Source organism: Ovis canadensis, chromosome 3 (assembly GCF_042477335.2).
Source record: "Ovis canadensis isolate MfBH-ARS-UI-01 breed Bighorn chromosome 3, ARS-UI_OviCan_v2, whole genome shotgun sequence".
In the NCBI taxonomy this organism is placed as follows: Eukaryota; Metazoa; Chordata; class Mammalia; order Artiodactyla; family Bovidae; genus Ovis; species Ovis canadensis.
In genome coordinates, this window is record NC_091247.1 from 70,389,614 (window position 1) to 70,402,980 (window position 13,367).

General features: G+C 40.5%; 2 protein-coding genes across 4 annotated transcripts in view; one reads left to right on the plus strand and one right to left on the minus strand.

The window, feature by feature from the left end:
* ERLEC1 (endoplasmic reticulum lectin 1) overlaps positions 1–6,321 on the minus strand; it is a 24,378-nt gene extending 18,057 nt beyond the window's left edge. The window contains exon 1 of the mRNA XM_069583344.1: positions 5,297–6,321. Within this exon, the coding sequence (XP_069439445.1) occupies positions 5,297–5,458 (162 nt within the window). The 5' untranslated portion in view covers positions 5,459–6,321. The remainder of the gene's footprint in view (positions 1–5,296) is intronic.
* Positions 5,628–13,367, plus strand: part of ASB3 (ankyrin repeat and SOCS box containing 3) — a 107,006-nt gene continuing 99,266 nt past the window's right edge. The window contains exons 1-2 of one of the 3 annotated variants that reach the window (XM_069583340.1): positions 5,649–5,847; positions 13,032–13,151. Coding sequence is in view for 1 of the 3 variants with exons in the window: in XM_069583338.1 (XP_069439439.1) it covers positions 5,855–5,937 (83 nt within the window). In the remaining 2 variants the exon portion in view is untranslated. Of the gene's footprint in view, positions 5,938–13,031; positions 13,152–13,367 lie in introns of all 3 variants that reach the window. The other 2 variants (XM_069583339.1, XM_069583338.1) reach the window with 2 other exon arrangements.

Here is a 13,367-nt window from a genome sequence, read left to right on the forward strand (position 1 = left end):
TAGTAATGCAACAGACTGAAGTTATAATATGGATTAAAAAGCATTTAGAGGCAGTGAATGTTAACGGATACACCATCACTGAATACTTATTACCACCTATACATGAGAGCCTACAGCACCTTACAAACGTACTCTCAATTCTTTTTGATGGGACATCTGAACCTAAGATAGTGCAGTAATTTTCATAGTTGGGTAACATATGGATAAATTACTATGAATCTTCTGTGCTAATTTAACTTTTTTAGTATGTATAAGGGTCAGCAAATTTTTCCTGTAAAGGGCCAGATAGTAAATATTTTAGGCTTTGTGGGTCATATGGTCTCTATCGCAGCTATTCAGATATGCCATTGTAGGAAGTAAGTAGACAGGTATTATTAGGTAAATGAATAAGCATGGATGTATTCTGAGAAAAAAACAAGCCAAAAAACCTTATAGAAATCAAGTTTGGAGTGGGCCAGCCTAAAGGTGTAATTTGCTGACTCATGGTATATAGCAACAAGACTATCATTAAAGTGTTCTACAGTATAAAACCAAATTCACAAATCAAAAAGAACCAACACAATTCAAATGAACATTTCAATTACTATAACTGGTTATTATTTTACAAAAAATAAATCTCTGCTTTGTGACAGAAAATATGTCACTAATTACTAAGGCAGATGGAGAAGGAAATGGCAACCCACTCCAGTATTCTTGCCTGGAGAATTCCACGGACAGAGGAGCCTGGTGGGCTACAGTCCACGGGGTCGCCAGAGTCGGACACGACTTAGCGACTAAACCACCACCACCAAGGCAGAAGTTTTCAAAGTGTATGAGCAGTATTCTGTGGCAATTCAGCTCCCTCTTTTCTCTTCTGACAGCAGATAAAATCACTAAACTATTTGGCAATCCCTAGTAATGAAAGAACCACCCTTATTACAGGCCTCTACTCTTTCCTCAATTTAACAAAACAATCCTTAACTATAATAAAACCAGTAGTACTTGAAACTTCAAGTACTTGAAACCTTAAACACAAATAGAAATCAGGGCGATGTTTTCCCAAGATAATAAAGCAAAACAAAAAACAGCAGTAAATACTGACTGTATTAGCTATATGACAGTATCATTTGAGCCATTTACATTATTATCTCATCAATGCTCAAAACAAGCATTGTACCCATTTCACTGAAAAGGAAACTGAAGCCCAGGGCTTAAATAATTTGTCCAAGGTAACACAGTAAACAGCACAGCCCAGAGAAGAAACCTAGCAGACTGGTTCCATATTCTGTGTGCTCTAAACTGTTTGAACATATTTGAATCAATTTGGTTTTAACATATTTGAATCAATTTGGTTAACATTTTCTTAGATTACTATACAGTGTGTGCTTGCATGTTAAGTTGCTTCAGTCGTGTCCTGGACTATAACCAAGGATCCTTATTTAAAATAACATTATAAGTGAAGACAGGAATCAAAGAGATTTGAAAGTGACAGTTGCAAAGCCAAATTTATGATAAAGGGATACTTAGAAAACATTTATTCAGTTTAGCCAACAAACTGCTGTTAAGACATAACATTCGTATCTTTTGGTATTTTTCAGATATGGTCAGAATATATGATGGTGAGTTGTGCAAAGAATGACTCACATTCATTTAGCTAGCAATGGATGGCTTGAGGTTTTGTCAAATCATTCCTGTGCGGCAGTGAAGCTGGACAGTAGCATATGACTTAAATGCATTCCTCTCTATTTGTGAAGTACCTGCAATCTAATGTTCAGAACCGGATTAAATAGCAATACTGACTCATTTACTAAAACGTTCAGAACAGTGCTAACTAACAATGGAAAAAGAAACTGCTTGTTTGGAACCACAGCAAAGACAGACAATTCTTTCTTTGTAATTAAAACTATAATCTTGCATTTTATGCCTATATGATGAAATTTATTCCTTGTTTTTAAGGTTTAGGTTAAAGGTAACAGAAATAGAAACCATCCCTATTCTTATTTGAAGATTTGTTGTTGCTGCAAAGATTTGTTTTTCATTAGTTTAGGAAAGGCTGCTGCTGCTGCTGCTAAGTGGCGTCAGTCATGTCCGACTCTGTGTGACCCCATAGACGGCAACCCATCAGGCTCCTCTGTCCCTGGGATTCTCCAGGCAAGAGTACTGGAGTGGGTTGCCACTGCCTTCTCCATAGGAAAGGCTACTTTCCTCTTCAATAGAACAGACCAAATAACATTTCTTCTATCTGAAAACTCTTTGCTGAAATAGTGTATCATTTATTGGGATCACAAACATTTTTAACAAATTTTATCCAACTTTTTAATAATGGAAATTAGAGGAGAAAAGTTAACTTTTTGTGATTTTTTTAACTTAAAAAAATTTCTGATCAACTAAAATGCTTCCTTTTGATTTTGTAAAATAGGTTTTTACTTAAAAAAATGAATTCTGAATGCACATAATCACAGACAGTGTTTAAAAAAACTAGTTTTATATAACTTGACACCTTAAAGTATTTCCAGTGTAAGAGGCAATATTAGCGATATGATAAAAATCAGATTTTAATATAATGAGACTAATCAACGAGGGGTGTAGTCTTCAAGATTAAGGAACTTGAAAAGTATCTTGGCAAGGGTGAAATTTCTAATGCTTGACACAAGTCTGGAGGAATTAAGGCAGAGGATGAGAAAGAAAGCTATCCTGGAGAATCTGTAAAATAAACTCAATGGCACAACTTGTTAACATATAGGACATGATTCAAACCACGGAGATGGTCACCATTTCCCCCAAATGTAGCATTTGTTTTCAAATGGGAATACATTTCTGTATTAGCAAAAGAAGTTGAAAGAAAATTAGACTTATTTTGTGGTTTTCCTTTGGAGATGTTCACGAATTCTGTGTGAAGTAATGAATAATTGAACATTTTAAAGACACAGAGATGATGTTTCAGAAGGAAACCAAAACTGACTGCTAAAAACCAGTAAAGAAAGAATATCATAATCATTAATTATTGGAAACATTAAAAAGTGTATGTATTTTTGGCATTTGATAATTTTTCTAAGTAAATTTGAAAGATGATGTATCATTTTGATATATCTGAATGGCAAGAGAATATAAAGCACAGAAGAGTTTTAAAGATTGAAAAAACCTGAGATCTTTTAATCCAGTCCCTCTCAATTTCAGGTGGTAGAGAGATAAAGGATCTTTATCCTAGTTCATTCAGCTGCTTAGTTACACACAAATGTCCATCCAACTGGCCTATAAAACAAAATGACAGTGCCAGGTGTGGAGGGTTGTAGTTTCAATTACACAAAGTAGGGAAGTGAAGCCTTGAGATTAAGAAAATAGTAAAAAAAATCAGATCAATGATAATGGTTCTTGAGGCTTATTTTTGCGGGAGGGCCATAGGCCTTTTGCTAAGGAATAGGAAAATGTCTCTAGGTTTTCCCCAAAATAACTCAAACTTAAAAAAAAGGAAAAAAATTCTTCCCAAATTTTCAAGCAAGCTCATCTTAGATTATGCTTTATTGTCAAATAAAAATAATTAAAAACAAAATTTCAAAATAAAATTGTTAAGATATAGGAAAGGTTGGTCCACCATACATTGAGATCCTTTTCCATAACCTTTTGCAGCCAGCAAACAACAGTGCCAGAAAGAAAATGGAATGGTTTGGTAATAACTTCTAAAAAGGCTAGTTTTAGTCATCTGCATATAGGTCAGTAAATTTTTAGGGCCACATATTAGCATGCCTTTTTTAATTAAAAAAAAAAAAACACACTGATGTAGAGTAAAAAATTTTAATGACCACATTCTTTAAACATCTTTAAACATCTGCCAAGTTCATGCCTAGTGTGTTCTTCAGAAATAATCACAGAGGTTGGGCTAAAATATTCTCATCTCTCAAGTTGTAGATGACTTATAACAAACTTTTATATAAATATTTTAATATATTAGTATTTTCTGAATAAGAAACCTACTGTATAGAACTGGGAACTCTCCGTAATGCTCTGTAATGACCTATAGTGGAACAGAATCTAAAAAAGAGTGGATATATGTATGTGTATATAGCATATATGTGTTAACTGATTGAGTTTGTTGTACAGCAGAAACTAACGCAACGTTGTAAATCAACTATACTTCAATAAAAATTAATTTAAAATATCTCCTGGCATTAATGCAAAGACAAATTGGCTTCCCAGAGAAATATCTACTTAAATTTAAGAACCACTGAACTATCAGAATGGAAGAACTGAAAATAGAAAGGAGAAACAAACCAGGTGTGAAATATTAGCTAAAACCAACAACAGCAAATAGAAATCTCGGTTGTGGAAATGACATCCCTTATCCTGGGACATTCTGTGCTGACCTGACAGTATCACATATTCATGTTTTAGTGATACAGTAACAGAACAATATACTAAAATAGTCTTCCAAGCAGAACGACTGCTGATAATTGGAATAAGAATTAAAAAACAAAAAAACTTTTCAGGGGCAGGTGGGCTGTTACATTTTCCCTGATTTCCATTTTAAATAAATGAATTAATTACCATACGGTAAGTATCACAAGAGCCTATTTTTTATTGGCCGACAATGGATAGGAAGACTTCTCGGAAGTCCACTTCCCAAAGGAAGGACTGCAAATATTCATTACTTCGAGGTTATAAATACGTTTTTCAGTGTAGGAAAACTGACCATAAAATCTCATGTTCTGGAGTCTTAAGTAATGGTTATAATACATCAAAACTGTAAAGGACATTCTGCATAGTGTCGTTAACATCTCACTGGCCAAACAGCCCTTTCTCAGAGACAACTTGGAAGGTAAAAGAGCTGTGCGGTATATGTATACTGTGCATATACGAGAGGGAAAACGAGTATGAGAGGGAGCTCATATCCACAGTACAACTGATTGTGTAGGAAGGGTGTGCGTAATACTCCTTGAAGGAGACAAGGTTGCTGTTGGAGGAAGAGCTGCAGGTGACTTGCCAGAGAGAAAACAGATGCGCCTGACGTGGTTCTAGAAAAGCTGCTTCCACCGGAGGGGAGTGCTGGTAAACTGGAGAGACAGATTTCTTTAGAAGGGAGAACAGGTGACCGCTGGATCCTGAATGTGTACGCATGGAGGCACATCCACAGAACGTGTTTGATAAGCACTTGCTGTATGAATGAACGAACGCGGGGTTAATGAAGCTTTGGACTAGGAATGAAGCATGCACCTGCAGAGGAGGTTCTAGGGGAAAAAAGCGTAGAATCCCGAGAGAAGGGGCCGAACTCTTAAGTGCCAGGAAGAAGAGAGATGGCTACCGGGTTCGCAAGGGCACTGACCAGAGAGAACTCGGTGCCGGGCCAGTTGACTCGGAAAGGTATGTCATCGCTGAGCTGGGGTAGCGCTCGGCCACCTCCGGACGCCTCCAGGAGACCGCAGAGGACCAATAACACCGGCCCGCCTGGGACCAGACTCCGCGCGCCGCCGCCTCCTTCCTCCATCCTCCGCCGCCAGTTCTCCAGCCGCCGCCACAGCCTCCTCGGCCCACAGAGGAGAGGAGGGGGAGGAGGAGGAGGCGGCGGCGGGACTACCAAGCGTCCAGGCAGCCCGGGGCCCAACCGCCGCCACGTCTCCTTCCGGAGAGCCCGGCAACGCCGCCCCCGCCCCCTTGGGCTTCCCGCCACCGTTTCCGGGGCAGGTGGCTATCAACATCCGGGGCCGCCGAACCGTCTGCCTACGGAAGCCGGGACGGCGGTAGTGCTTCTCTTATTGACCACAACCGCAGTCCGGCGCGGGGAGCGAACGCAGTGGCTTGCCAGGAGTGGAAGCCCAAAGACTGGGCCTTGGACCAGCCGTTTCCGCGGCGGCCAAGTAGCAGCACGGAGAGCTGGTGAGTCATGGAGGCGGGCGGCTCTCACCACAAGAGTGGGCGGTGGCTTGGCCCTCTTGGAGCAGCTACCGGAGAGCGGGGCTGGTGCAGGTATTCAGATGAGAAAATTCGAGGTGGCGACGAGAAGTGAAAAGTGGCGGTGTTCCTGACTGCTCTTCCTTCTCGCTGCTTCTGTTTTCCTGTTTCTCCGCGCGTAGCGTCTGTACACTTTTATCTTTCCCGCTGGAAGTTTCTCTCCGCCTTTTACTGTGGGCCGTGGTCACCTGAGTACTTCCAGCTCCTGACTAACACAGGGTGGATGGCTAAGTTTCTGCAGCTGTGGGTTCGGGGATACTGAGCCGAGAATACCTGTCGTCCCTCCGTATTAGAATTCTACGCTTCTCCGAGGGTGGCCCAGATGGAGACTCTCCGCTTGGGGAGGGCAGCTAGATTATCCCTACTTTTTTACCGGACGTGGGGCTCTCCCTTCATCCCAGAGTTGAAGTGTTGTGTCGCTGTTTTATGTAGGAAGCCGATACGTTTCTTTAAGTAAGGTTCAAGGCCAGGTGACCCTAAGGTTATGAATTCACATAAGATTCAGACATCTCTCACCGCATTCAAAATAACACAAAAAGTTTTGCATTCTCCCCGTCTTTAAAAGAAATGCCATTGTTTTAATCTCTAATATAATGGGTTTGGGTAAACTCCGGGAGTTGGTGATGGACAGGGAGGCCTGGGGTGCTGTGGTCCGTGGGGTCGCTAAGAGTCGGACACGACTGAGCGATTGAACTGAACTGAAATGAAATGAATGGGTTATACAGCGTCAAATATAGAGCATTTCTCGTTGTCATTCTGGAGGTGAGAAAAGCTAGACCTTCGTGCTAGATTTGCTTAAGACTGTCGTCCGTCGTGTGTTCTCTCTGCCCCTGCAGTTTGCTCCAAGTCAAATAGCAGGAAGAACAGCCTTTTTCTATTTTTTTGTTTTGAAAGTTTCCTATTTCTTTTTTAACATAAGGAATCCACGGCATAAAATTAATTTTTTCCAGAATTGAGATGTTGTTCATTGATTTACCTATTGATGTTTAGTGTGTATGTGAACAGTGGGGTTGGTAAATGGCAAATAAATGAATCTGTCCTCTGTCTCATGCCTCTAGCAAGGCAAATTACACAGACAAATAATAGCCTATTATGGTAATGATAAAATAGTTAACACTTACCTCACATTTCTTCTGTGCGCTCATCTAAGTACTTCATTATGCTGCTGCTGCTGCTAAGTCGAGTCAGTCCTGTCCGACTCTTTGCGACTCCATAGATGGCAGCCCACCAGGCTCCTCTGTCCCTGGGATTCTCCAGGCGAGAACACTGGAGTGGGTTGCCATTTTCTTCTCCAGTGCATGAAAGTGAAAAGTGAAAATGAAGTCACTCCATCATGTCCTACTCTTAGTGACCCCATGGACTGCAGCCTTCCAGGCTGCTCCATCCATGAGATTTTCCAGGCAAGAGGACTGAAGTGGGGTGCCATCGCCTTCTCTGACTTTATTATGAGCCAAATACTATAGACTATGGGCTTCTCTGGTGACTCAGTGGTAAAGAACCTGCCTGCCAGTGCAGGAGATGAGGGTTCCACCGCTGCGTGGGGAAGATCCAATGGAGGAGATGGCAATCCACTCCAGTATTCTTGCCTGGAAAATCCTATGGGTTGGAGGAGCCTGGTGGCCTACAGTCCATGGGGTCTCAAAGAGTCAGACATGCTGAGAGTAGAGGGATGTTAAATTATATAATAGAGTAGATGTTGGATATAAGGAAGGGCAGAAATTGGGTGAGAAAGTCTTGCCAGGAGACGTGACATTAGGATTGGGATTTTAAGGATTTATAGGAGTTTATCAGGCAGGACCATCCTTCTAGGTGGTCCCTTAGGGCTTTTCAGTGTAGTCAGAGTATAGGGCAGAGTGGAGTCAGACGAGATTAATGCTGTCTTAGAGCAATGGTGACAGTTCCAATTAATTCAGTTCAAGATTAATTCCAAATGGATTAGATACTTAAATGAATAACAAAAAGAAAACAATAGGTATTAAGATTTTCCTTCCTTAATAAAAATTTAGTCAGTTGTCACACACATAAAAAAAGACAATAGGAAAAAATTAGGGAATAATTTAGTGATCTTGTTATATCGGTGGTGGTTTAGTCACTGAGTTGTGTCCAACTCTTGCAACCCCATGGATTGTAGCCTGCCAGGCTCCTCTGTCCTCTGTCCATGGGATTTCCCAGGCAAGAATACTGGAGTGGGTTGCCATTTTCTACTCCAGGGGATTTTCCTGACCCAGGAATTGAAGCCAGGTCTTCTGTATTGCAGTCAGGTTCTTTACCAACTGAGCCAGTAGGGAAGCCTGATCTGTAAGAGAAGAAACTCTGAAATCGTGGAGGAAAAAAGCTGTATTTGACTAAATAGAAATGAAAAGTATTTGTCTACCCAGAATTAGTCTCTGGGACTGTAGTAATGGAAACTCCAACAACAACAAAAAACTCAAGATGATTTCTGGTAAAGGTTATTGCTGCTTAGAAACTAGGGTATATGTAAAAGAAAATGACTCTGAAATATGCTACTGAGGTAGATGGTCAGACTTGGGTGAGGAAGTGACACTTGAGCTATGATTTGAAATGGGGAAGTGGAAGCCACACAGCAGTTTCTAGCAGGAAAAGCTTGTATTGGAGGGATTGAAAGAAGGCTGGTGTTGCTGGAGTATAAGAGGGCACTTAGTAGATGAAGTTTGAGAGGCTGGAAGAGGCCAGCTGGGCACAGATCTCTAAGTAGGAGAGCGATGTGGCCTGATGTACATTCGTGAAGACCATTATGATTGCTGTGTGGAAAATGGACTGTAGGGGATGTTGTTGGCTGAATTGTATTCCCCAAAAGGATATGCTGAAGTCTTAACACCTGGAACCTGCAAGTGTGAACTTACTTGGAAATCGGATCTTTGCAGATGTAAAGTTAAGGTCATACTGAGCGAGAGTGGGCCCCGATACAATGTCTAATGTCTTTATAAGAAGAAGGAAATTTGGACAGAGAGGATGGAGGCAGAGATTGGAGTGATGTGTCTACAAACCAACTAAAATTTGCCAGCAACCACCAGTAGTTAGGAGGAGATAGGGACAAATCCTCCCCTAGAGGTTTCAGGGAGATTTTGGCTCTGCTGACAGCTCGATTTCAGACTTCTAACTCCTAGAACTGTGAAGCAGTACCTTTCTGTTGTTTTAAGCTACCAGCTTTGTGGTAGTTTGTATGACAGTCCTAGGAAGCTAATGTAGGGGCTAAGTGTGGCGACAGGGAGACCAGTTAGGAAGCTGTGGAAATGGGGAGAAATAGTCTAGTTTGGAATGTATTTTTTGAGTAGAACATCTTGAATTTCCTGGTGGATTAGAAGTGGCATGTTCTTACAGAGATGAATTAATGATGCTTTGCTGACAAAGGTCCATATAGTCAAAGGTATAGTTTTTCCAGTAGTCGTGTGTGGATGTGAGAGTTGGACCATAGAGAAGGCTGAGTGCCGAAGAATTGACGCTTTTGAACTGTGGTGCTGGAGCAGACTCTTGAGGGTCCCTTGGATAGCAAGGAGATCAAACCAGTCAATCCTAAGTCAACCCTGAATATTCATTGGAAGGACTGATGCTAAAGCTGAAGTGCCAATACTTTGGCCATCTGTTGTGAAGAGCCAACTCATTGGAAAAGACCCTGATGCTGGGAAAGATAGAGGGCAGGAGGAGAAGGAGATGACAGAGGGTGAAATGGTTGGATGGCGTCACTGACTCAATGGGCATGAGTTTGAGCAAACTGGGAGATAGTGAAGGACAGGGAAGCCTGGTGTGCTGCAGTCCACGAGGCTGCAAAGGGTCGGATTTGACTGAGCGACTATTAACAACTATGTTTTATGAGGAACTAGTGGTGAAGTTTACTGCAACAGGGAAGAAAATAATGTGGACTGATGGGAATCATGTGTTTTGTTTGTTTTATTTTTTTATTTTGAAGTGATTTCAGACTTACATAAAATTTACTTGCAAGAATCAAACCTAGATTCTCCAGTTGGAGTATAATTGATTTACTGGACATGTTAAGTTTTAGATGTCATCAGTTAGACATCCAAGTAGAGCTAACATGTTGATTAAACCTGAGGCACAGGTGGGGAGGTCAGAGCTGGAGTTATAAATTTTGATGTTATTTGCCTGTGCCTGTGTGCTAAGTTGCTTCAGTTGTGTCTGACTCTTTGTGACTGTATGGACTGTAGCCCACCAGCCTCCTCTATCCTTGGAATTTCCCAGGCAAGAATACTGGAGTGGGTTGCCATTCCTTTTCCCAGGGGACCTGCCTGACCCAGGGATTGAATATGCATCTCTTTTGTCTGCTGCATTGGCAAGAGGATTCTTTACCTCTAGCGTCACCTGGGGAGCCCTATGTGCACGTAGGTATATTTAAAGCCATAGTGCTGGTTGCAATCCTTCAGGGAAAAAATGAGGATAACAAAAGAAGAGGAGTCATTGCAACATTAGATACTGAACAGCATTGAAGAATTAACAAAATGGACTGGGGAGGCATGCCCAATAAAGAAAGAAAGTCAGAAAACAGATATCAAAGAAGTCAAGAGAAAGAGCTGTTCCAGTTAAGTAAATGCTTTGAGGAGTTGTAGATGATGAGGATAAGTAAGTAACCAGTGTATTTGGCAGCATGGTGGAGGGGTAGAGGGGAAAAAAGGCTTGATTGGACTGAAGTGGAGGGCTTGTTTATATGTACATTAAGTTAAAAACATTATGCTTTTGCATTTCAGCAGAGTATATGCCAGTTTCTGAAAGCCTTGGTGCTGTTGACATTTTGGGCTGGATAATCCTTGGTTGTGAGGGGCTATCTTGCTTATTGTATGATGTTTAGTAGTATCCCTGGCTTGTGTCCACTAGATGGTAGTAGCAGCCTTACTCCCCTCCCTCTTTGCCAGCCAAGTTGTGACAATCAAAAATGTCTGCAGACATTGCCAGATGTCCCTTGGCAGGCAAGATGGCCCATGGTTGAGAATGTATTTCTGGTTTAGGCTTTAAAATGAAAAGCTTGAATATTAATGGTAAAGCTTTAGGCAGTAGCTTACTGAGTGAGAAGATATTTAGTGTCAAGCAGAGGACCTGTCTAGCACTCTAAAAATTTTGCAATGTAGTGAATACCTACTTTGCCTGTAAGGCAAGTGTCCTGTTTGCATTATATCTGTGATGATTCCATAAGACACTTATTCTTACCTTATATTGATGTCATTATTATGCATATTGGTTACCATAGAGGATTTTGAATATAAATATGTAGAAGATTGTCGTGAATCTGTATTAACCCCATCATTGCCTAGAAATTATTTTGAAAAAATAGTCAATATTGCTTCATTTAATAGTCTTGACTTTTTTCATATAAGTATGGTACAGAAAACACAGTCTTAAATTTTATTTAACTTTCTGCTTCATGGATTCCAGGATAATGCCCCTTAATCTGACAAGGCTACCTTTTTCTGCCTATAAGGGAATTAGTCTTAATATGGCAATTTTCAGTTAGCCGCAGAATTATAGATCTGGAGAGAGAGCAAGAAATTTGTGCAGTTATTTATCTAATAAATATGGTTTGGAGGCACTGTCCTCGGTTCAAAGGGTGTTATAAAAATGCTGTTGTTCAGCTGCTAAGTTGTGTCTGACTCTTGTGACCCCATGGACTATAGCCCATTAGTCTCCTCCATCGAGGTACTATACAGATAAAATGTTGCAAACATTCAAAAGAGGAGGTGATTACTTTTGGTGAGAGATGGTGTGAATGAAGTGTGGAAACCAATTAAATAGTCTCTGTTTTAATATGTGACAAGGGGGTCATTTCATGTTGATGGGAAAAGGATGTTTTAATAGATTCTGCTGATGTAATTCATCTATAGGAAAACCAACCAGATCCTCTCATCATAAAATATGTAAAAAGTAAATTGTGGGAATTCCTTGGAAGTGCAGTGGGAATTCCTCAGCAGTGTAGCGGTTAGGACTCAGCGTCACTCCCAAAGGCCTGGCTTCCATCCTTGTTCAGGGAATTAAGATCCCACAAGCTGCCTGGCACAGCCAAAAAAGTAAAAAATAAAAAAGTAAATTGTAAATGTTCATATTCATATTCATATGAAGGAATTAGGAGAATATTTGTATAAGTGAAGTAGCTGCTGCTAAGTTTCTTCAGTAGTGTCCGACTCTGTGCGACCCCAGAGACGGCAGCCCACCAGGCTCCCCATCCCTGGGATTCTCCAGGCAAGAACACTGGAGTGGGCTGCCATTTCCTTCTCCAGTGCATGAAAGTGAAAAGTGAAAGTGAAATTGCTCAGTCATGTCCGACTCCTAGCGACCCCATGGACTGCAGCCTACTGGGCTCCTCCGTCCATGGGATTTGCCAGGCAAGGGTTCTGGAGTGGGTTGCCATTGCCTTCTCCAAAGGAGAGTTGAGGTGCTTCCAAAAAAAAACTTTGGTAGAGAAAATAGGAATGCTAAATCCCAGGAAGCCTGTAACAATCTACAGTTGGTCCAAGTTAAAGACAAAACTGTCCAAATAATTTTGAAGTCTAAAGGAAGTTGAAAACTAGTTTGTGAATTTTTGCTCTTGTAAAAAGTTATAAAATGGGGTTTGGTCTCCTTTGCAATGTTCATATTATATTCATTTTTAATATGTAGAAATAGTTGGGTTTTTCTCTCCTACCATGTTCTTCTAGCACAACTGATCAGCAATTTTCTATTTCAGCTATTTTTATAAGTACCTGTTTATCAACAGAGTAAACTCAGGGCTGAACCATATATACACATCTCATAAAAGGAACATTTTAGGATGTGTGTATTCAAGACAATATGTAAGCAACTGTCCCTCTACTTGAAAACTTGTTTCCAAATAAAAATTTTAAAAACATCCCTTTCAGTGTAACAGAATATTACTTAGTAAAATATCAAGAGCTATAACAATGTATTTTTCTCTTCATGGGAAATCACAAAACAGGTGAACAATCAAGTCCAGGGTGGTTATTCTATTTGATAAATACGTCCAGAACTCTGTACAGTAAATAAAGTTTGCATGCAGTTTAAGTATCTTTACGTGACATTTTAAGCAAATAAGCTTTTTGCTTCATAATTAAATGGTGTATAAGAACCCCCTCCTCTTTCTTTAATAGCCATAAGGACCTCTTCCCCAGTTCCAAATAGGAATCATGAAAACTGGGTACTTTCTTAAAGAGTTTTCTGCACATCATATTAAATAACATGCAAAGAGTTCAACAACATTCTTCTTAAAGGTAAGTATTACTCTTTAAATGGGCATGTTAACCACTGAAAAGTCACTCAACTATTCTGATTACACTGCTTCATTTGGTCATTGGTAGTATAAAAGAACTACAGGTTAAACAACGACAGGTTAGTTTATCCACTGGGTATTGTATATGACAGCAACTGCTTCAAGGCCAAAAACATTTTATGTAATGTAATTGTACTGGTTTGGATTTTCTTTGTCT